Here is a 25,396-nt window from a genome sequence, read left to right as displayed (position 1 = left end):
GTGACCTGTTGGTAGATCTCAAGGACTGCTTTGGCCAGCCCTGTTTTATTGTATGAGCTCTCAAAGCTGAAAGTAGACAAATCTATGGGGTCAGATGGGATACATCCAAGGATACTAAAATAACTTAAAGAGGTGCTGGTAGCACCATTGACAGAATTATTCAACCAGGCATTAGCTACAGGAGTAATTCCAGAGGACTGGAAAAGAGCGTACGTAGTCCCACTGCACAAAAGTGGAAGCAACGAAGACGCAAACAACTACAGCCCACTGAGTCTTACATCAATAGTAGGGAAATTGACGGAAACACTCTTAAAAGAAAGAGTTGTAGATTATCTTAAATACAGCAATTTACAGGATCCTAAACAGCATGGATTCACTGGGGGAAGATCATGTCAAATAAATCTTATTGATTTTTTCACTGTGTGACTAAAGTGATGGATAAAGGTGGAGCCATGAATATAGCTTATCTAGACTTTAGTAAGGCTTTTGACACTGTTCCACATTACAGACTGCTAAATAAACTTTAAAGTTTGGGATTGGATACTAGGATTATTGAATGGATAAGATCCATTCAATAATGTATTGAAAACAGAGTTGTGGTAACTGGAGTGCATTCACAGGAGAGAAATGTTACTAGTGGAGTACCCCAGGGATCTGTACTTGGACCAGTGCTTTTTAATATCTTTATTGGTGACATTGCAAATGACATTAAAGGGAAATTATGCCTTTTTGCAGATGACACAAAGGTATGCAACAGGGTAGACAAACCAGGTGGGGTAAAACAAATGACTGAGGATCTAGGTAGACTAAAGGAATGGTCAAGAGTGTGGCAATTACAGTTTAATGACAAAAAATGCAAAATCATGCACATGGGTCTCAAAAATCCAAAGGCTAAATATAGTATTAATGGCACTATACTGGAAACTACTGAGGAGGAAAGGGATCAAGGCGTCACTATTTCAGGTGACTTAAAGGCAGGTAACAAAGCAATGAGGAAGGCTAGTCAGATGCTTGGCTTCATTGGGAAAGGAATCAGCAGCAGAAAGCAGTAATAATAATGCCACTGTATAGGTCATTGGTACGGTCTCATCTCAAATACTATGTTCAATTCTGGAGGCCATATCTTCAAAAGGATATTAATACATTAGAGACTGTACAAAGAAGGACAACTAAAATGGTTCATGGCCTACATCACAAAACATACCCAGAAAGACTAAAAAATCTCAGTATGTACAGTTTGGAGCAGAGAAGGGAAAGGGGGGACATGATAGAAACTTTCAAATATAACAAGGGTTTTATCAAAGTCCAGGAGGGAAACATTCTCCATGTGAAGAGAAGCAATAGGACACGAGGACATGCACTGAGACTGGAGGGGGGAGGTTCAGCGGAAATTTGAGGAAAAACCACTTCACAGAAAGGGTAGTGGACAAGTGGAATAGCCTCCCATCAGAGGTGGTAGAGGCTAAGACAGAAGAGCAATTTAAACATGCATGGGATAGTCATAAGGATACCCTTACAAAGAAATAAGGATCAAATAAGGTTTAAGATAAAAATATGTAAAAAAAAAAAAAAAAAAAAAAAAGGGGCAGACTAGATGGGCCAAGTGGTTCTTATCTGCCGTCAAATTCTGTTTCTATGTTAGTAGCCACCCTCTAATTTATATTTATATTTTATTAATATCTTTTTGGAAGTAAACTGCGTGCAGACTGAATGAATGGATGGCAGGCAGGATTCTGGGTTTTGCCTTACCAGCACCCTGGCAATATAACTTCAATCTTTCTACTACAGTACTAATGCCTCTTCTTATGCAAGTAAATACTTTTTAGGGCTTCCTCCACTGCTCACTTACCTTCAGATCATTTTTCTCTATTGTTGTTGATGTTACATCACCATCCATTTTGTGTTCTTCTATCGGATTCTCGTGTCCCACATTCATTATTTTGCATTGTGACGTGTTAAAGTAACATACTGGTTAGCAGCCCTTTGTCCCAGCTTACATTACTGTCTGCAATCAGTGCTGAAACAGGACTGCACTGCACCCTTTGCCGACTACGCCCCTGACCGATGATGAACTGTTGGTGGGTGTGGCCACCAGCATCAGTAAGTGCAACACTGCCCAGAGTGTCCTCAGGAGGTTCCATGGGCCTGCATAGACGGCCAGGTCCTGTGGACACTCCAGCCAGCGCTGCCATAGCGATACGTGCTGTAGGGTGGTGTTCCAGGCACCCTGTTAGCCAGATGAAGGGCCCACTTGCACACCCCTTGTTACTGCCCCATCTGCATATTCATGTCCTTCATCCAACACTTTTATCCATTTCATTATCTTTAAGGGGTATATTCAATTAAAGTCAAAACTGTCGTTTTGTCGGATAGACGGCAGTTTCCGACTGCTTTAGGTCGGAAGGGGTTCCGACCTATTAAATAGGGCTGTTTTTTTCCCGACAAGTCGGGAATTCCTGACTTGTAGGAAAACACGTGGATGGACGGAATAGCCGCGGATCCACATGCTTTTTTCGGAAACGCAGCCAAATCTGACAGGTTTTGGCCGCGTTTCCGACAATCTCAATCCGACTTTCAAAAAAGTCGGATTGCGAAGATGAGATGGGGGAGCGGGGACATGTTTTGTGGGGTGTGGGGAAAGGGGAGGATTAGGAGGTAGAGATGGCGGGCTATGCGGATACCTCCTACCGCCTTCCCTTCCACTGCAGCGTGGCGGCGTCTGAAGCAGCCTCCCTGCTCCCAGCAGCAGCACCTCCTCCATACTCCTGTTTCCCCCTCAACGACGACTGACGGCCTGGCGCGGCTCAGAGGCAGCGGCAGCACCTCCTCCGGACTCCCGTTTCCCCCTCAACGGCGGCTGACGGTCCGGCGCTGTTTAACGGCAGCACCTCCTCTGGACTCCCATTTCCCCCTCAACGGCGGCTGACGATCCGGCACTGCTCAAATCCAAAAGTCGGATTTGGCCGCCGTGAATAGTGCTTTGCGGGATCCTTTCCGACAAAGCTTGTCGGAAAGGATCCGACTTGAATTGAATATACCCCTAAGTCACATCAAAGGATTTTTAGACTTAACATTTTTGTTGTAGAGCGCTTTGCTTAAATAGAAATCAGCTATATCCAATGTTCCACGCTGACCAAACACTTTAGTTACCAAGTCAAAAAATTTGCTAGATTGATTTGATAGACATGATTTACCAATAACACCAAATTATTTGCGGGATCTGGCACGATTCTGGCAAGATAGTCATCACATTTAATGCAGCAATTAGTTTAAAGTCAAAACCAAGTTCTCTGTTACAGACATAGGGCCCTAATTCAGACCTGATCGCAGCAGCAAATTTGTTAGCTAATGGGCAAAACCATGTACACTGCAGGGGGGGGGGGGGTAGATATAACATGTGCAGAGAGATTTAGATTTGGGTGGGGTGTGTTCAAACTGAAATCTAAATTGCAGTGTAAAAATAAAGCAGCCAGTATTTACCCTGCACATAAACAATATAACCCACCCAAATCTAATTCTCTCTGCACTTGTTATATCTGCCACTCCTGCAGTTCAACATGGTTTTTCCCAGTAGCAAATAGAGATGAGCGCCTGAAATTTTTCGGGTTTTGTGTTTTGGTTTTGGGTTCGGTTCCGCGGCCGTGTTTTGGGTTCGAACGCGTTTTGGCAAAACCTCACCGAATTATTTTTGTCGGATTCGGGTGTGTTTTGGATTCGGGTGTTTTTTTCCAAAAACACTAAAAAACAGCTTAAATCATAGAATTTGGGGGTCATTTTGATCCCAAAGTATTATTAACCTCAAAAACCATAATTTACACTCATTTTCAGTCTATTCTGAATACCTCACACCTCACAATATTATTTTTAGTCCTAAAATTTGCACCGAGGTCGCTGTGTGAGTAAGATAAGCGACCCTAGTGGCCGACACAAACACCGGGCCCATCTAGGAGTGGCACTGCAGTGTCACGCAGGATGTCCCTTCCAAAAAACCCTCCCCAAACAGCACATGACGCAAAGAAAAAAAGAGGCGCAATGAGGTAGCTGTGTGAGTAAGATTAGCGACCCTAGTGGCCGACACAAACACCGGGCCCATCTAGGAGTGGCACTGCAGTGTCACGCAGGATGGCCCTTCCAAAAAACCCTCCCCAAACAGCACATGACGCAAAGAAAAAAAGAGGCGCAATGAGGTAGCTGTGTGAGTAAGATTAGCGACCCTAGTGGCCGACACAAACACCGGGCCCATCTAGGAGTGGCACTGCAGTGTCACGCAGGATGGCCCTTCCAAAAAACCCTCCCCAAACAGCACATGACGCAAAGAAAAAAAGAGGCGCAATGAGGTAGCTGACTGTGTGAGTAAGATTAGCGACCCTAGTGGCCGACACAAACACCGGGCCCATCTAGGAGTGGCACTGCAGTGTCACGCAGGATGTCCCTTCCAAAAAACCCTCCCCAAACAGCACATGACGCAAAGAAAAAAAGAGGCGCAATGAGGTAGCTGTGTGAGTAAGATTAGCGACCCTAGTGGCCGACACAAACACCGGGCCCATCTAGGAGTGGCACTGCAGTGTCACGCAGGATGTCCCTTCCAAAAAACCCTCCCCAATCAGCACATGATGCAAAGAAAAAGAAAAGAAAAAAGAGGTGCAAGATGGAATTATCCTTGGGCCCTCCCACCCACCCTTATGTTGTATAAACAAAACAGGACATGCACACTTTAACCAACCCATCATTTCAGTGACAGGGTCTGCCACACGACTGTGACTGATATGACGGGTTGGTTTGGACCCCCCCCAAAAAAGAAGCAATTAATCTCTCCTTGCACAAACTGGCTCTACAGAGGCAAGATGTCCACCTCATCTTCACCCTCCGATATATCACCGTGTACATCCCCCTCCTCACAGATTATCAATTCGTCCCCACTGGAATCCACCATCTCAGCTCCCTGTGTACTTTGTGGAGGCAATTGCTGCTGGTCAATGTCTCCGCGGAGGAATTGATTATAATTCATTTTAATGAACATCATCTTCTCCACATTTTCTGGATGTAACCTCGTACGCCGATTGCTGACAAGGTGAGCGGCGGCACTAAACACTCTTTCGGAGTACACACTTGTGGGAGGGCAACTTAGGTAGAATAAAGCCAGTTTGTGCAAGGGCCTCCAAATTGCCTCTTTTTCCTGCCAGTATAAGTACGGACTGTGTGACGTGCCTACTTGGATGCGGTCACTCATATAATCCTCCACCATTCTATCAATGTTGAGAGAATCATATGCAGTGACAGTAGACGACATGTCCGTAATCGTTGTCAGGTCCTTCAGTCCGGACCAGATGTCAGCATCAGCAGTCGCTCCAGACTGCCCTGCATCACCGCCAGCGGGTGGGCTCGGAATTCTGAGCCTTTTCCTCGCACCCCCAGTTGCGGGAGAATGTGAAGGAGGAGATGTTGACAGGTCGCGTTCCGCTTGACTTGACAATTTTGTCACCAGCAGGTCTTTCAACCCCAGCAGACCTGTGTCTGCCGGAAAGAGAGATCCAAGGTAGGCTTTAAATCTAGGATCGAGCACGGTGGCCAAAATGTAGTGCTCTGATTTCAACAGATTGACCACCCGTGAATCCTTGTTAAGCGAATTAAGGGCTGCATCCACAAGTCCCACATGCCTAGCGGAATCGCTCCGTGTTAGCTCCTTCTTCAATGCCTCCAGCTTCTTCTGCAAAAGCCTGATGAGGGGAATGACCTGACTCAGGCTGGCAGTGTCTGAACTGACTTCACGTGTGGCAAGTTCAAAGGGCATCAGAACCTTGCACAACGTTGAAATCATTCTCCACTGCACTTGAGACAGGTGCATTCCATCTCCTATATCGTGCTCAATTGTATAGGCTTGAATGGCCTTTTGCTGCTCCTCCAACCTCTGAAGCATATAGAGGGTTGAATTCCACCTCGTTACCACTTCTTGCTTCAGATGATGGCAGGGCAGGTTCAGTAGTTTTTGGTGGTGCTCCAGTCTTCTGTACGTGGTGCCTGTACGCCGAAAGTGTCCCGCAATTTTTCTGGCCACCGACAGCATCTCTTGCACGCCCCTGTCGTTTTTTAAAAAATTCTGCACCACCAAATTCAAGGTATGTGCAAAACATGGGACGTGCTGGAATTTGCCCATATTTAATGCACACACAATATTGCTGGCGTTGTCCGATGCCACAAATCCACAGGAGAGTCCAATTGGGGTAAGCCATTCCGCGATGATCTTCCTCAGTTGCCGTAAGAGGTTTTCAGCTGTGTGCGTATTCTGGAAAGCGGTGATACAAAGCGTAGCCTGCCTAGGAAAGAGTTGGCGTTTGCGAGATGCTGCTACTGGTGCCGCCGCTGCTGTTCTTGCGGCGGGAGTCCATACATCTACCCAGTGGGCTGTCACAGTCATATAGTCCTGACCCTGCCCTGCTCCACTTGTCCACATGTCCGTGGTTAAGTGGACATTGGGTACAACTGCATTTTTTAGGACACTGGTGAGTCTTTTTCTGACGTCCGTGTACATTCTCGGTATCGCCTGCCTAGAGAAGTGGAACCTAGATGGTATTTGGTAACGGGGGCACACTGCCTCAATAAATTGTCTAGTTCCCTGTGAACTAACGGCGGATACCGGACGCACGTCTAACACCAACAAAGTTGTCAAGGACTCAGTTATCCGCTTTGCAGTAGGATGACTGCTGTGATATTTCATCTTCCTCGCAAAGGACTGTTGAACAGTCAATTGCTTACTGGAAGTAGTACAAGTGGGCTTACGACTTCCCCTCTGGGATGACCATCGACTCCCAGCGGCAACAACAGCAGCGCCAGCAGCAGTAGGCGTTACACGCAAGGATGCATCGGAGTAATCCCAGGCAGGAGAGGACTCGTCAGACTTGCCAGTGACATGGCCTGCAGGACTATTGGCATTCCTGGGGAAGGAGGAAATTGACACTGAGGGAGTTGGTGGGGTGGTTTGCGTGAGCTTGGTTACAAGAGGAAGGGATTTACTGGTCAGTGGACTGCTTCCGCTGTCACCCAAAGTTTTTGAACTTGTCACTGACTTATTATGAATGCGCTGCAGGTGACGTATAAGGGAGGATGTTCCGAGGTGGTTAACGTCCTTACCCCTACTTATTACAGCTTGACAAAGGGAACACACGGCTTGACACCTGTTGTCCGCATTTCTGGTGAAATACCTCCACACCGAAGAGCTGATTTTTTTGGTATTTTCACCTGGCATGTCAACGGCCATATTCCTCCCACGGACAACAGGTGTCTCCCCGGGTGCCTGACTTAAACAAACCACCTCACCATCAGAATCCTTCTGGTCAATTTCCTCCCCAGCGCCAGCAACACCCATATCCTCCTCATCCTGGTGTACTTCAACACTGACATCTTCAATCTGACTATCAGGAACTGGACTGCGGGTGCTCCTTCCAGCACTTGCAGGGGGCATGCAAATAGTGGAAGGCGCATGCTCTTCACGTCCAGTGTTGGGAAGGTCAGGCATCGCAACCGACACAATTGGACTCTCCTTGTGGATTTGGGATTTCAAAGAACGCACAGTTCTTTGCGGTGCTTTTGCCAGCTTGAGTCTTTTCAGTTTTCTAGCGAGAGGCTGAGTGCTTCCATCCTCATGTGAAGCTGAACCACTAGCCATGAACATAGGCCAGGGCCTCAGCCGTTCCTTGCCACTCCGTGTGGTAAATGGCATATTGGCAAGTTTACGCTTCTCCTCCGACAATTTTATTTTAGGTTTTGGAGTCCTTTTTTTTCTGATATTTGGTGTTTTGGATTTGACATGCTCTGTACTATGACATTGGGCATCGGCCTTGGCAGACGACGTTGCTGGCATTTCATCGTCTCGGCCATGACTAGTGGCAGCAGCTTCAGCACGAGGTGGAAGTGGATCTTGATCTTTCCCTAATTTTGGAACCGCAACTTTTTTGTTCTCCATATTTTATAGGCAGAACTAAAAGGCACCTCAGGTAAACAATGGAGATGGATGGATTAGATACTAGTATACAATTATGGACGGACTGCCACGGTTAGGTGGTATAAAAAAACCACGGTTAGGTGGTATATATTGTAATACAATTATGGATGGACGGACTGCCTGCCGAGTGCCGACACAGAGGTAGCCACAGCCGTGAACTACCGCACTGTACACTGGTTGATAAAGAGATAGTAGTATACTCGTAACAGCTAGTATGACTGACTATGACGGTATAAAGAATGAAAAAAAAACCACGGTTAGGTGGTATATATTGTAATACAATTATGGATGGACGGACTGCCTGCCGAGTTCCGACACAGAGGTAGCCACAGCCGTGAACTACCGCACTGTACACTGGTTGATAAAGAGATAGTAGTATACTCGTAACAACTAGTATGACTGACTATGACGGTATAAAGAATGAAAAAAAAACCACGGTTAGGTGGTATATATTATAATACAATTATGGATGGACGGACTGCCTGCCGACTGCCGACACAGAGGTAGCCACAGCCGTGAACTACCGCACTGTACACTGGTTGATAAAGAGATAGTAGTATACTCGTAACAACTAGTATGACACTATGACGGTATAAAGAATGAAAAAAAAACCACGGTTAGGTGGTATATATTATAATAATACAATTATGGATGGACGGACTGCCTGCCGAGTTCCGACACAGAGGTAGCCACAGCCGTGAACTACCGCACTGTACACTGGTTGATAAAGAGATAGTAGTATACTCGTAACAACTAGTATGACTGACTATGACGGTATAAAGAATGAAAAAAAAACCACGGTTAGGTGGTATATATTGTAATACAATTATGGATGGACGGACGGCCTGCCGACTGCCGACACAGAGGTAGCCACAGCCGTGAACTACCGCACTGTACACTGGTTGATAAAGAGATAGTAGTATACTCGTAACAACTAGTATGACTGACTATGACGGTATAAAGAATGAAAAAAAAACCACGGTTAGGTGGTATATATTATAATACAATTATGGATGGACGGACTGCCTGCCGACTGCCGACACAGAGGTAGCCACAGCCGTGAACTACCGCACTGTACACTGGTTGATAAAGAGATAGTAGTATACTCGTAACAACTAGTATGACACTATGACGGTATAAAGAATGAAAAAAAAACCACGGTTAGGTGGTATATATTATAATAATACAATTATGGATGGACGGACTGCCTGCCGAGTTCCGACACAGAGGTAGCCACAGCCGTGAACTACCGCACTGTACACTGGTTGATAAAGAGATAGTAGTATACTCGTAACAACTAGTATGACTGACTATGACGGTATAAAGAATGAAAAAAAAACCACGGTTAGGTGGTATATATTGTAATACAATTATGGATGGACGGACTGCCTGCCGAGTTCCGACACAGAGGTAGCCACAGCCGTGAACTACCGCACTGTACACTGGTTGATAAAGAGATAGTAGTATACTCGTAACAACTAGTATGACTGACTATGACGGTATAAAGAATGAAAAAAAAACCACGGTTAGGTGGTATATATTATAATACAATTATGGATGGACGGACTGCCTGCCGACTGCCGACACAGAGGTAGCCACAGCCGTGAACTACCGCACTGTACACTGGTTGATAAAGAGATAGTAGTATACTCGTAACAACTAGTATGACACTATGACGGTATAAAGAATGAAAAAAAAACCACGGTTAGGTGGTATATATTATAATACAATTATGGATGGACGGACTGCCTGCCGACTGCCGACACAGAGGTAGCCACAGCCGTGAACTACCGCACTGTACACTGGTTGATAAAGAGATAGTAGTATACTCGTAACAACTAGTATGACACTATGACGGTATAAAGAATGAAAAAAAAACCACGGTTAGGTGGTATATATTATAATACAATTATGGATGGACGGACTGCCTGCCGAGTGCCGACACAGAGGTAGCCACAGCCGTGAACTACCGCACTGTACACTGGTTGATAAAGAGATAGTAGTATACTCGTAACAACTAGTATGACTGACTATGACGGTATAAAGAATGAAAAAAAAACCACGGTTAGGTGGTATATATTATAATACAATTATGGATGGACGGACTGCCTGCCGACTGCCGACACAGAGGTAGCCACAGCCGTGAACTACCGCACTGTACACTGGTTGATAAAGAGATAGTAGTATACTCGTAACAACTAGTATGACACTATGACGGTATAAAGAATGAAAAAAAAACCACGGTTAGGTGGTATATATTATAATACAATTATGGATGGACGGACTGCCTGCCGACTGCCGACACAGAGGTAGCCACAGCCGTGAACTACCGCACTGTACACTGGTTGATAAAGAGATAGTAGTATACTCGTAACAACTAGTATGACACTATGACGGTATAAAGAATGAAAAAAAAACCACGGTTAGGTGGTATATATTATAATAATACAATTATGGATGGACGGACTGCCTGCCGACTGCCGACACAGAGGTAGCCACAGCCGTGAACTACCGCACTGTACACTGGTTGATAAAGAGATAGTAGTATACTCGTAACAACTAGTATGACTATGACGACGGTATAAAGAAAGAAAAAAAAATACCACGGTTAGGTGGTATATAATTATACAATTATGGATGGACGGACTGCCTGCCGAGTGCCGACTGCCGACACAGAGGTAGCCACAGCCGTGAACTACCGCACTGTACTGTGTCTGCTGCTAATATAGACTGGTTGATAAAGAGATAGTATACAACAATATACTACTATACTGGTGGTCAGGCACTGGTCACCACTAGTCACACTGGCAGTGGCACTCCTGCAGCAAAAGTGTGCACTGTTTAATTTTAAATTAATATAATATTATGTACTCCTGGCTCCTGCTATAACAACCTGCAGTGCTCCCCAGTCTCCCCCACAATTATTATAAGCTTTTATACATTGATGTGCAGCACACTGGGCTGAGCTGAGTGCACACAGACTGAGTCACACTGTGTGACTGCTGTGTATCGTTTTTTTCAGGCAGAGAACAGATATAGCAGAGAACGGATATATTAAATAAAAGTTAACTTAACAACAACTGCACTGGTCACTGTGGTAAACTCTGTCTGCACAATCTCTCTCTCTTCTAATCTATTCTAATGGAGAGGACGCCAGCCACGTCCTCTCCCTATCAATCTCAATGCACGTGTGAAAATGGCGGCGACGCGCGGCTCCTTATATAGAATCCGAGTCTCGCGAGAATCCGACAGCGTCATGATGACGTTCGGGCGCGCTCGGGTTAACCGAGCAAGGCGGGAAGATCCGAGTCGCTCGGACCCGTGAAAAAAAAAGTGAAGTTCGTGCGGGTTCGGATTCAAAGAAACCGAACCCGCTCATCTCTAGTAGCAAACAAATTTGCTGCTGCTGTGATCAGGTCTGAATTAGGCCCCTAGTACTAAGCCATGGAGAGAGAGATAAATATATATATATATATATATATATATATATATATATAGTCAAAACCTTAAGGAAAGTTAGTGCATATCTCCAGGTGTTATGCAGCTTGCAATACAGATTCGATCCCGATGCGCGCTCCCACATGGTCGGTATCGTAAGGCTAGATAGACTGTGCAGGCAAGTCAATCTGGACTATCTAGTGTACTATCTAGTACAAAGTATAGTCAAAATTGGCACTTAGTCAATATCGTACATAGACAAAATCTCAAGCACAAATAGTCAAAATCTGTGCTATCTGGGCTCTGGGGGAGTTCAAGGGAAATCGCATAGTCAAAATCGGACATAGCAATGATCTTTAGTAAATAGACCGCTTGAGAGCTGCCCCATGTGGAAATCCAGTAAGTCATCACTCACATATTTATTACCTAGCCTTCCTCCAGCATCTCAAGGAATTCCTGTTTTAATAACCTATCCAATTCCTCATTGTCTCCTGGTGATCTTTAAACTGTTCCTAGAGTATTCCAAAAATATCTCTCACCTCTTCTAGGTACCTGGAAGCTCACACTTTTATTGCATCAATCCTTCTGTGCATGTAAAGTGATTTTACCCCCTTTTTGCTGACTCTGATTGCTATGACCGCTTTAGCGTCTTTTGTTGTAATTGCATCTGCATCAACACACCATCAACCCAGCAAGCTTTATCCCCATCCCCCCATATCACTCCCTAACTTTCACATGTTCTTTCAGAAAAGCCAAATCAGTTTGGAACAAGCTAGTCTTGATGCATGACCACTTAACCTCATATCCTCCTTGCCATCAGTAAAACTTGGCTCTACTTATCTGACAAAACTTCCCCAGCTAATGTATTATTTGGGGGCCTCAGTCTCCTCGCCAACCTCTTCCTGGTGACTGGCAAGTGGGTGACATCAGAGTGCTTCTCTCCCCATGCTGCACCATATGTCCTTCACCCTGAACACTCCTCTTTTGAGGTCCACTCTATCTGCCCCTATCATCCTATTCACCTTTGTGCTGATGTCATCTACTTTATGTTCCCTTGTACCATCTGCCCTTTATCTTCCAAGATGACTTGCTCCCCCACTTATTTTCTTATGACCTTCTCTTCCTTATTCTTTTTGTCTTTAACACCCCACTAAACAATCCTGTGGATGCTACTGCTGCCTCTAAACTGCTTTCCCTCAACTCTTCCATTGACTTCATCCAATAGACCTCCTCCCCATTCCACTTCAGCAGCCGCTCACTTGACCTTCTTTCACAATTCTGATGTTACTAAACTCCCCCTTCATTTTTCTTAACACTATCTTTTCTCCATTGGCCTTTCTCTTCCATCTTTATCTCCCTCCCAAGGTTACTTTCACTGAGCACAAACTTGCTGCACTTGACCATGGTGGTCATTCCGAGCTGATCGCTAGCTGCATTCGTTCGCTGTGCAGCGATGAGGAAAAAAAACGGCACTTCTTCGCATGCGTATGCGGCGCAATGCACAGGTGCGACGTACTATTACAAAGAACGATGTTGTTTCACAAAAGGTCTAGCGAAGCATTTCAGTCGCACTGCTGACCGCAAAGTGATTGACAGAAAGAGGGCGTTTCTGGGTGTCAACTGACCGTTTTCAGGGAGTATTCGGAAAAACGCAGGTGTGCCAGGAAAAACGCAGGCATGGCTGGGCGAACGCAGGACATGTTCGTGACGTCAAAACAGGAACTGAACAGTCTGTAGTGATCGCAAGCACTGAGTAGGTATCCTTTCGTTCGCACTTCTACTAAGCTAAAATACACTCCCCATGTTCTTTTCTCCTCCTCACTGTGCACCCTACTCTCACATCTCCATCCTTTCCTGCCTTGATTAAGCTGTCTCACACTACATTTCTGCTTATGACTTTGCTGTGAGTCTCAGACTTCATCGAACAGTATCCTAACCATGGCACTCTAAAGTCACTCGCTACCTTCATAAATGCTTTCACATACTGTAGCTGAACAGTACTGAATATAATAACACTCTGGTTGCCTCCATTGCAAATTCTTCCTACAGCTTATCCCTCTCCCACACCAAAAACAAATAATCGCACCCATGGCCCTTAGACTTAACATTGTCTTATCGCAGGTGTGAATATTCGGCAAGTCACTCCCGTGATGTGTGCGTACGCATCACTGGCTGGATGAAAGTGGCTACATCTGTATCTTCCCTTTACTATCCCACCACAGCTCTCCCAAATCTACCTACCCACCTTCTCACCCACCACCACAGATGAAGTCTGCATCCTCCTCCTCTCATCTTCCCCATCCATCTGACTCTTTCATTCCATTCCCTCCAACATCCTCCACTCTCTCTCTCTCTCTTCCCCTCCTTGAAGCCTACTCCCAGTCTTCACATCTCTTTAACCCAGCTCTTTCTTCTGGCTCTGTCCCCTCTCCATCAAGTGTACCTTAGTCTCACCAATCCTTAAAAGACCACCAATTGACCTTGACTCTGATGCTGCTTGCCTGCTTTCAATGTTTCTTCTCAACTACATTCATCTAATGCAGGGCTGGCCAAACCGGTCTTCGAGATCTACCAACAGTTCATGTTTTCCAGGCCTCCTGGAGACCTGTAGAATTGTCAGTTAGGAATGAATGCAGCACATCTTAATTAGTAATGCCTACACCTGTGCACCAGCTAGGAGGTCTGGAAAATGTGACCTGTTGGTAGATCTCGAGGACTGGTTTGGCCAGCCCTGATCTAATGTATATGGCTGCGCCATACAGTCCAGTGTTTAGTGACAACACATCAAGAGCGTATGTTCTTATGTTCGTGCCATCATGTCAGCATGCGCCTGATTGAACACACAGACATGCAGGACGGTGAACAGAGAACTGGTTGGTATCCCTTAGTCAGTATGACAGAATAATTTCAATCAGAGGTTACTCAGAGCTTCATGCTCTCTCTTAATCCAGATTAGGTATAAACACTTAGGGGCCTATTTATCACCATCCGCATCTTGGATGCGGATGTCATGTGATAAAATCGCCCAAACTCGCACTGCGATAACTGATTACATCGCAGGGATGTATCAATTATCGCATGCAGGGACAGAGCTTGCGGTCAAGCTCTGTCCCTGCAATGCCTCTTTGTAGCATCATCGGGGTATTTAAAAAAAAAAATACCCCGATGTCCTACTGCGCATGCGCAGCCCCCGTAGACTTCGCCGCTACCGCCGCTGCCGCCTGGTCAACACCGTCCTCCACATGCCGTGGGCCCCCCCCTAGCAGGAAAATATACTCACCTGTCCAGGGAGCTGGCCTGCGCTGCTTCTGCCGTTGGATCCTGTGTGCTGCGGTGACCCCTGGTGCTGTAAAGTGCGCTGCTGCTTTGCAGCGTCACTTTACTGCACCAGGATCACATTGCAGCATATGGGGGACCCGGCAGCGGACACCGTCGCCCTGGACAGGTGAGTATGTTTTGTTTTTGTTTTTTACTTTTTTTTTCTTTTTCTTCCATCGGACACACATAGCTGATCACTGTAGCCAGGTCCCGCTCAGCTTTCTCTGACAGGGGCAGAGAAAGCTGGGCAAATGCCTGCCTCTCGCAGTGCTGCCCTGTGATCTGTGAGCTGTGAGCTGGCGAGACTATCACAGGGCACACTGGGGTATTTTTTCAATTTTTTTTTTTTTTTTTTTTTAGTAAATCTGGTCAGATCGCATTTCCCATTATAAGTATGGGGAATGCGATGTGGCTTACTAAAACAAAGCGAATGCTCCAAATGCCCTTTAATACATTTAGGTGATACTAAAATAATGTAAAAAGGGTGTGAAAACACCCTTTTCACATTATTTTAGTAAAAATAATGTTAATAAATAGAACTCTTAGTTAGGTACTGTATATTATTTAGTTAACTAATACAGTATATTATTTGCATGAATGTCTAACAGTGGGTCATTAATTCATCTGAAATGTCTGTGTTATTTTGTTTGAATATTTGCTTAGAATTTTGTGAACAATGCCACATTGTGATGGTGTCTTGAAACAATATGAAATAACAAAATACATTTACCTGTAGGGTGTTTACTCATTATTTATGATAATTTAATTTGAAGCTACTAAATGTTACATAACTTTTCATGTACGCAACAAATCTTCCTGATGAGTTAATTTCATCTGATACTTAAGGGACAGCTTATCAGGAGCACATTTTCTAATATGTAATCTCCATGCATATTAAAATGCAGAGATTAACCACTGTGTGAGTATTATGGGAAATACTGAAGCCCTCATTGCTGTCATTTTATAAAGTGTATTCAGTATCATGCAGTTGTGTGCATGGATTATTTTACTTTTTTTTCTCTTGCTGATGGTCTTATATCTTATTCAAGCTTGGACTGGCCCACAGGGGTACCGGGGAAACCACCGGTGGGCCCTACTGCCTGGGGGCCCACCTCCTGCTCTAAGGATCAGGTTCCAGACTGTGCACTTGAATTATACATCATACATATGTTACCTTATACTGGACTATGGTGTATTTTCTACAGTGCATTGCTGTTATTAATCTGTTATTAATCTGGTACATTATCATGCATGCAGCAGCTGAATTTACTGTATATATTTATGAAGGGGCCCAGACTGTGCACTTGAATTATACATCATACATACTGTATGTTACCTTATACTGGACTATGGTGTATTTTCTACAGTGCATTGCTGTTATTAATCTGTTATTAATCTGGTACATTTTCAGCTGAATTTACTGTATATATTTCTGAAGGGGCCCAGACGTTGCACTCTCTAATGGTTAGTCAGACCAATGAGGTGGCAGGCCACCCCCCCCTCTGCTGACTGGCCACACCCCTAAACATGGGCCCCTACCACTGCATTCCCCCGGTGGGCCCTACCATGTACCAGTCCGACACTGATCTTATTATGTATTAAGAGAGTAGGGGGCCTGTGTGCAGTCTCCATTTGGGCACTCTCAGTTTGTTTCCCCTCCTCTCTAGCTAGCAGCGCAGTAGAGACTCTGGGGTCTATTCATGAAGCAGTGAAAAGTGTGGAGAGGTGAACCAGTGAAGAAGTTACTACTTCAATGCTGATTGGTTGCCAGGGGCAACTTCTCCACTGACATGAATAGACCCCTCTGTGCACTAGGGTTACTAGGAGACTCTAGTGTGTGCCAGTCTAGTGTGCATGCACAGAACTCCGGGAAAATGCCGCTGCACCATTTTCTCAGTGATTTCTGCAGCTTTGCTGCCGTTGACTCAGGGTGTGCACCCATTATGGATACGCCATTGTATATCCTACTGTACTTGAGAAGGGACTGCAGCCAATGAAACCAAGTAAATCATTTAAGATAGTTGATATTTATGGTGACTGTGGATGGAGAGTAAATACTGTAGTATGTTTGACAGAGTAATGGGTGATTACTCGTTTACATTTATTATACTTGGGTCTGGGGCGGTTTAAGAGAGGAGAGGGCCCGTGTGCAGTCTCCGCATGGGTCTCCTCCTCCCTGGCAGCACAGTACACTCTTGGTTTGTGCCAGTCTACTGCACATGTGCAGGTCTCTGGGAACATGGTGCCTGCAACACATTACCAGTGACTACTGCGTACGTGTGGCTCCGGAGTGGTTAGTATAATTATATGGGTGCAGGGTTTGGAACCCAGGAGCCCATGTGCATCACATACCCTGCACCCATTGTAGATACGCCAATGATCAGCTAATATTTCTCACCCACATTAATTTCTCTGCAGAACAGGATGTGTGTTAGGACCAATGAGAAGCCACAGAGTCCACAATTCTCAATACTCATTGGTCCTCTTGCACATAAACCAGATGCAGGATGTCACACAACCTTGGTTTTCAGTTTAGGCTGTGAAACTAATCACAGAAGGGAAGATGTATCAAACCTTTAAGAGAGACAAGGTGGAGACCAACCAGATTCCATCTATCATTTATCTAACACAGTCTATGAAATTACAGCTACAAGCTGATTTGTTGCTATGGGCAAGTTCTCCACTTTAGCGATCTCCAATGTTTAATACAGTAAATCTCCCCCGGAGTCTGTGGAAAACTGATAACGGTGAAGCACCTACAGGGTTTGATTAGTGGTGTAGGTATAATGCTCAGCCCTTAGTTTTAGCAATTCTTTGAAAACATTCATAAAAATATAAATAAATGCGATGCAATAAAAAAATTCTTGCAACTTGTTAGAACTGTAATACAGCCCCAAAGCAAAAATACAAAATAAAAATAGTAAACATAAAGAATTGAAAAATACTAAATATACTGTATACAGCAGCTCTATATAATAGTTACCTACTGTAGTTCTATCTGTGTATTTGTAATATTGAGGTTTGTACAATGTTTTAGATGTTAGTTTCCATTGTAATAATTTTTTGAGATCTATATCCACTCCAAGCCATTATTTCTCTACAGTATTTCTTTTTGCTGATGTGTTGTGCGAGTCATACATCTATGGCCCTGGTTCCCTGGTACCGATCTTATCCGCTGATTGGTGGACATCGATGATCGATGATCCATCTGAGGATCAGGTAAAAACAGCATGTTAAAAAAAGGCCTTGATTTGTCAGTTTCGATAATTTTCGGAATTGGCGAATCGAGGATTTCCAAAATGTTGGATTTTCCCGTACCAGCTGTTGGCAGAATGGGGAATTGCCCCAGTTATCCCCTAATGTTTGGGCTCATTGCTTTGTGAATGTAGAGCTTCCTAATGACAAATATAATACTAAATGTCTTACATTAAATTACATTACACTATTATTATTATTATTATTATTAGTTGTATAAGTAGCAATTTACAAACATTCAATATTCACAAAAAAATTTGAAAAAAAATTCTGATGTTTTTTCCTTTGTTACCGTACCACGTATCTCTTTTTGTTTTTAAAATATCTAAGTCAATTTGTTCTAATTTTTTCCCTTGTAGAGCCCTCCCCTCCATGATGCAGTGGGTGAGGACACAGAAGCCGGGTGAGAGTGGAATCAATATCGTTACGGCAGATTTTGTAGAACTAGGAGACTTTATCAGCACAGTCATCAAGCTGAACTATCTGTTGGATGAGCAAGACTGCACTACTTGATAATGCAAGAAACCTTTCCGGAAACATGAAATGCTGCAGTGTAATTGTCTTAGCAATGTTTTATCATAAAAACACAGAACTCTTCCTATCACATTCTCAATCTCCAAGATGCTTGGGTCCTGTAACTAGAAGGCCAATGAGGATAGCTAAACACATTTTATTTCCTATGTCAAAAAACAAAATAAAAAATAAAAAAAGTTTTCAATTTAACACCTGAATGTGGGAAAATATTAACAACATCAAAGAATGGAGGGCAACTTTTGTTTATGTTGTTTGATGAGATTTTATCTTTTAAACCAAAGCATATAGTAGTTACAAAGTCTGAGTTACAGTTTTTTGGACTTTATTTAAAAACAAAAATTATGTTGATGCATGCAATCGTTAAATCTTTTGATAACGTTTTATAGAAATTCAGTGGACCTGTTAATGTTGAAAAAGTACTTTTTGTACGTTGGTTGCAGAAATGTAAATTGTATTTTTGTTTCATTTTAAAATCTTCATATTACTATTGACAAAATCCACTGCTTTCTAAAGTAGGCCGCCAATGAGTCTGTTGAAGGCTAACGGATTTGTTATAATTATGGCTAAAAGTTGATTATTCAGCTCATTAAGAATGAGCTGATTTGTAACACGATAAGGCAGGATTTACAGTAAGCACGGTGTTGCCTAAGCTAAGACTCATGGTGACCTTGTGTAAGCTATTTAACTGTTGTTTCTATCTAACCATATATTTACCATTTTAAACTATTCTGTGAGCAAACCGTACTAGTGAAACAATTTGTTTATCTTTTTTTTTTTTGTTAATAGATGTGCAGTTCTTGTAGGATTGCTTAAATTAGCCCTTCAATGCAAAAAAATAATTATATATTTTTTTTATCCAAATATTTTTTTTTCTTTTCTTAATGCTGGAAAGATTAACTATATTGTGGACCGGTGTATTGAAAAAAAAAAACATAGGCGTGCAATATACTAAGAAATATGACACCAGTTTTTGTCTTTATTCTGTCTTAAGTCTGAGGAGAGCCTACCATTAATGTGATACATTTAGTTTTTGTGTATGTCCCTTTAAGTGTATGCTAGCGGTGTGTCCTTTAAATTAACCCTAATGGCCCAGCTACTAAATGTTTTTTGTTTTTTATTATGTAACGGTTCCTTTTTGGATGCCATTTGTCTATAAAGTGATGTATTTGTACCATGCCAAACGTTTAGCCTGTCTTCTCTTGATAACTATTTCAGTGATACTCTGAATCACAAGTTGGATGCTATGCAGACGCTAGTTTTTGATGTAATTAATCTATTTATGTTTTAGCAGTGGAGTTTATTGATTAATTTGTTTTATATTGGTAAGACCCAACGAAGATGTGACTGCTTGAGTAAGCAGACCTGGCATTACTAAAGAATAGCAGACCCAGAGCCTGATTACACTCAATGGGACACTCGGCAGGTGACTTAATTTGCTTAAAAGAACAAAAACACTCAAAAATAGGTTACAGTAATCCAGGCCTGTAGGCAGTAGCTAGGTTGCTTAACAGCATATTTGCTAATATGTAAAATGAAGGTGGAGGTGGCCATTGTGGGAGGACAGACCTGGCAAATCAGGACATTTGGCCCGTCCCCTGCAGTGCAGTGAATCACGCCATCATGTGCCGATGTGATGGCATCTCGCCTGTCCCATTCATCCCATTTCACTAGCAAGTTAGTGGGGTGCGTTAGGGGTGCCAAACTCATAACAGATGATCTAGCTCTGAACACCACTTTAATACCCTTTTCACAGCTTTGCTTCAACCTGGGTTATTGCCGGGTTTACCCGGGTCGCGGCTTTGTGTGAAAGTGCCCCCCAAAAAACCTGGGCTGAGTGACCTGGGAATCCAACCCAGATAGGGACCTGGTGTGGACACAGCAACTGCCTGTGTAAAGGGACAGTGTGATTGGTTCAACCAGGGTCATCAGACATGGGTCCCGTTTACAGTATAGAAAAAGCCGGATATCCGGCACTTAGAGGTGATGTCATCTCCAAGTGCCAGCAGAATATTTAATACTGCACCTGTGTGCAGTGTAAATGGCGCCAAGCCGGGAATAACACAGGTCAGAGCTTCAGTGTGAAAACGAGATCTGACCCGGATTGGAACCATGTTCCAAATCTCGGTTCGGATCTGCGATTTTGATGTGAAAGGGGTATAGGGTAGGTTATGGAGGATGAAACATTGCATTGTGTTGTGTTTGAGGATTTCAGCAAACTTTAACATGTTGCAACAGGCACTGTGTTACGCTGTTATGTAAGCGTAGACAAGCCGTCAGCAGTTTGCAAAATACACATTAATCCACTTATCAACAATACTTTATTTATGACTGGAGGCAATTCTGTTCAGTGTAACCACTACATATATATGGGAAGTAGGTAGTTTGGCAATCTTCATAGTGCCAGCAGTCAATACTGTATGTCCAAAGCATTATATCAGTGGGATAATTGTAAAGGTGATGGCATTATTACTTTAAAAGTGATGCTTTACAGTACAATAGGGTTATGTTTAAAGTTACAATGCTTTAAATAATATTACGACAGCATGAAGATTGATAATACATATGTATCCCCTATATACAGAGGAGGAAGACATTTTTTGGACCATTCGAAAATTACTATTTAAAGTCATCAGGAACTAGTGACATCACAAAGTGCCTCATGTTTCCCTGATATTCATTTATAGTGATGATAATAGACTTTATTATCATGAAGATTATTTTATCCCAGACCTGCTTCCTCCAGTGGGGAAATAAATGTCTTGCGTGTTATTCTCATATTCTGCTGCATCTCTGTTAAAAGCAAATTATTACATCACCACTCCACTCCTCCTACCCTTGTTCATGATGGGAACAAACTCCCATTTGATTTCATGTGATGTCACCCCTTCCCCTCCACCAATCCCCAAAGTGCTTTTCTGCACAGCAAGTTTGATCAACTGCCATTCTCAGTTAGAGAAGCACCTTCAATCTTCAGCACAAGGGCTGTGAACTTCTAGCACAACAGAAAAATGGGGACTGCCAAAAGCCAGTTACCAAATTTGTATAATGTGAACATAGTCAATGAAATATATGTGAAACAAGTTATTTCAAAAACCTTTCATCAAACATAATTCAGCTCCATCTGAGCAGTGTTCAATGCGGAACTCTATCCAATACCCAGAGCATTCTAGTGACTGATATACAACATAAAAAAACATTTTGACCTCTATACAAAAAAAGATACAGACAGCATTCAAATGGCCTTTACACAGTACAGAGTTATTTCATGTGACCAATCTACAGTGCAGAAGCATTCTAGTGACCAGTGTGCAAGTTAGAGTGCTCTAGTGATGACTATAAAATGTGTAATCTAAGTACATACTGTATAATAAAGTGAGCATATTTGTAACTGAAATACAATACGGAGAATACTCTAGTGGGAAATACAATACATTAAACATAAAAAAGTGGAATTAAATCCAAGGCACAAAACAACTATGTAGCCACTTGTATAAACTGAGGGGCACTAAATCCTCAAAAACTCTACATATACCAATCACATACAAGTGTAAAGCCCTCAGTAGTGTTCCAGAATGATAATATAACACAACTGGTCCCAATGTAATATCTGAAATCTTCCACTATATAGTATATCATATGACAGTCTCTCTTCAAGTTCAACGGTGGTGACAAAATTCCAATTTTCACATGTAGAAGAAAAAACAACAACAACATAGTGTAACTGGTATATACAGCATACACCCTAAACATACACCAAAACATAGAGTGACAGAGAGCCAACTATACAGATACACAACTATAGACAATAGACAATTATATAGATAGACAATTCAAACAGTATCCATCAGTGTTGCTGTAACCGTGGGTTTCCTGAAGAACACTCTACACCTGCACAAAGTACTGTAGAATGTTTTTAAATAAACATATCACCCCTTTCCCTGTAGTTCAGTTTTGTGTTAATAAAATTAGTGTATTCATTTTTGTAGGTACTTTTCAAAAAGGTAATAATAACCTGAAAATATGACAACAGGAGCATAAAAAAATGTCAGTCATTCCAACAGTGACCATAAATAATAATTAATTAATTATTTAATTAATTCATTCATTCTTTCATCCATTCATTCATTCATTCATAGAAGTACAATAATCCCTATTACCACTATTAATATGTAATGTTATGCCTTGGGTATGGTTTACATTCCTAGAGCTCAGTATTTGCAATGCAAAAAAAACCTTTTACTTTTTATATTCCAAGGCTAACAAATGTAAAGTAAAACATTGTAAGTAGTTTAAAGAAACATTTAAAAGATTTTAATTAGTTGTCATTTATTTTTCACAATTAATTTAGTTCAGTTTTATAAAATGAGTTCCTAAATGATTGATGGTAGAATGTACAAAAGATTTAAACATTTTACTCTTGTTTTCCTCCAAATGGTCACATAATATTAAGATTTGTTTCTTAAGAGAAAGAAAGATAATGAGTATTTGTTTTCCAATTCACATATCTTATAATAATATTTTAGGAGGAATTTTGCACCTAACCCAGTAATTCTGTGCAATTAAATTTGTATTATTATTATTAAGTGATTTTTTTTCTACAATTGACAATTCTAATCATTATTAGATCTGCATAGTTACAAATATAATGTCATTTTTGTATTTTCCATCATGATAAGACCCAGTGGCCAGTACAATTTATGATAACTTGCATTTAGCATCTGCCAATTGTTAAGCACCACAACACAGGTGTCTACTATTATTTGAATAATAGTTAATTATATATTTACAGTGGGATCTATCACTGTTAATTATTTTTTACGAGTCTGTTATACATTAAAAGTTAGTTGTGCATAATAAAGGCATACTTCCTTGTTTGATCATAATTTTTTTTATCAGTTTAGTCTTTCTCTTCCCCATTGCCAATGTCAATTAATGGAGAGCAGAGATTAGAAATTATATTTTTAAGCATGTTCTATTGTTTATTGTTTAAGCAATTTTCACAGACTAACCTTTTCAATGTTGCATTCTATTGGTTGTACTTCCTACCATTCAAGAGCTTTTTCTTTTATACAAAGCTCTTCAGACTTATTTTAATCTAATAATAATAACACCATATTCTTAAATATGAATTATATAACACAAAGGAGTAGAAAATGTTAGATGGTCAAGAAAATTATTATAAAAAGTCTGAAAAAAATACTTGTAGAGTGAGTAAGATTAAGAATGCCATATCAAACCCTTATTATATTTGAAAAAAGGCCCCATTAGTATTGTTATGGAGGAGATGCATTAAAAAGAGAGACAACTCTGACAATCAAATGGATATGTATAGATAGTTAATAAAATGAATTGTCCAATTTGGTATGATCTTTCCCAGCGCTGTTTTGACACATTTTAAAAAAAATCTAATTACGTTTTAGAAACATTACATATGTAAATATAAAATAAAAAGCAAATATTTTATTAATATAAAACTTTACGGGAATTAAAGTGACATTGGTAAAAAAATATACATTTTCTCACTGGTAAGTAAGGACATATTGAAAATCTAAAATATGTCTGTATTTCCATATCTGTGACATCACATTTTATTTTATAAAATTAGTGCTAAAAAATTAAGTTTTAGAAACATTACATATGTAAATATAAAATAAAAAGCAAATATTTTATTAATATAAAACTTTACGGGAATTAAAGTGACATTGGTAAAAAATATAAATTTTCTCACTGGTAAGTAAGGACATATTGAAAATCTAAAATATGTCTGTATTTCCATATCTGTGACATCACATTTTATTTTATAAAATTAGTGCTAAAAAATTACATTACCTGACTAGAAGACTAACTTTTAACCAGTATCATAATCCTCAAAATAAAAACCAAAAACACATAATGTTGGAATTGCAAATATGCAGTGAAATTCTGTGAGTTTTACCCATCATTTGTAAAAAATAATTTAATTATCATCATATTGACTATGTCCACATTCTAGTACTAATAAAAAAAATGACCTCCAGAATAGGTTTCTGAAATTTCTTCCATACTTAAATTCATGGTTTTCATAGTATTTATTTGATTTTCTGTTCAGAAACTATTATTTGTAATTCTAGTTTGCTTAAAAATCCATAACCTGGAAAGAATAATGGAAATTCAATTATAAGTGAAATAAAAGTATTCTATTTTATAATAATGCTGGTTTGCATGTTACAAATGTTAGATATAAAATTGTATTTCTTTATATGTGAATGTAACATTTTAAGTTTGTGTAATAATTATAAGTTTAATTAATGCAGAAGTATTTAACTGTTTATATATATTATGTAAACATCCTATCCTTTTTATTTATTTTTAGTTAAAAAATATAGAACTACTGTTTAAGTTATAGGTATTTACACATATTTTAAAGTTGTTTTCCTGAAATAATATTTGTAAATAGTTATAGCAACACTTTAAAATTGTGCAAGCTTTGGTATATTATTCTTTCAGTAGAAAGAAGAAAATGTAAGATTTTCATGATGAATACGTATGTGGCCTCTGTTGTCTTTGAATGTCTACCGTTTGGTTTAAAAAGATGCAAATATATGACTACAAACTTTGTGGTCACATTACACTAAATAAATGAAAGAACTGTTTATCAACATTTTACGTGCATTAAATAGTGTCCCATATTTACTTGCAAAATATGTAAAAAAAATTGTTGTATTTTTTTCATAGTCTTAATTCAATTTATTTTTCTGTATTACTATGTTACAGCCTCAACGGTGTTTTGATATAGCTGACTGTATTTCTGGAAAACTTATCTTTACTATGCCATCATGAAAAAACATACTTTATGCAGTGTGATGTTAGCAT

General features: G+C 41.2%; 1 protein-coding gene across 1 annotated transcript in view; it reads left to right on the top strand.

Moving 5' to 3' along the window:
* Positions 1–24,657, top strand: part of PLCXD3 (phosphatidylinositol specific phospholipase C X domain containing 3) — a 294,596-nt gene extending 269,939 nt beyond the window's left edge. The window contains exon 3 of the mRNA XM_063961439.1: positions 18,370–24,657. Coding sequence (XP_063817509.1) covers positions 18,370–18,523 — 154 coding nt within the window. The 3' untranslated portion in view covers positions 18,524–24,657. The remainder of the gene's footprint in view (positions 1–18,369) is intronic.
* Positions 24,658–25,396: the final 739 nt, after the last annotated feature.

The sequence above is a fragment of the Pseudophryne corroboree genome, chromosome 1, assembly GCF_028390025.1.
Source record: "Pseudophryne corroboree isolate aPseCor3 chromosome 1, aPseCor3.hap2, whole genome shotgun sequence".
Classification (NCBI taxonomy): Eukaryota; Metazoa; Chordata; class Amphibia; order Anura; family Myobatrachidae; genus Pseudophryne; species Pseudophryne corroboree.
This window is presented reverse-complemented; position numbering and strand designations above follow the sequence as displayed.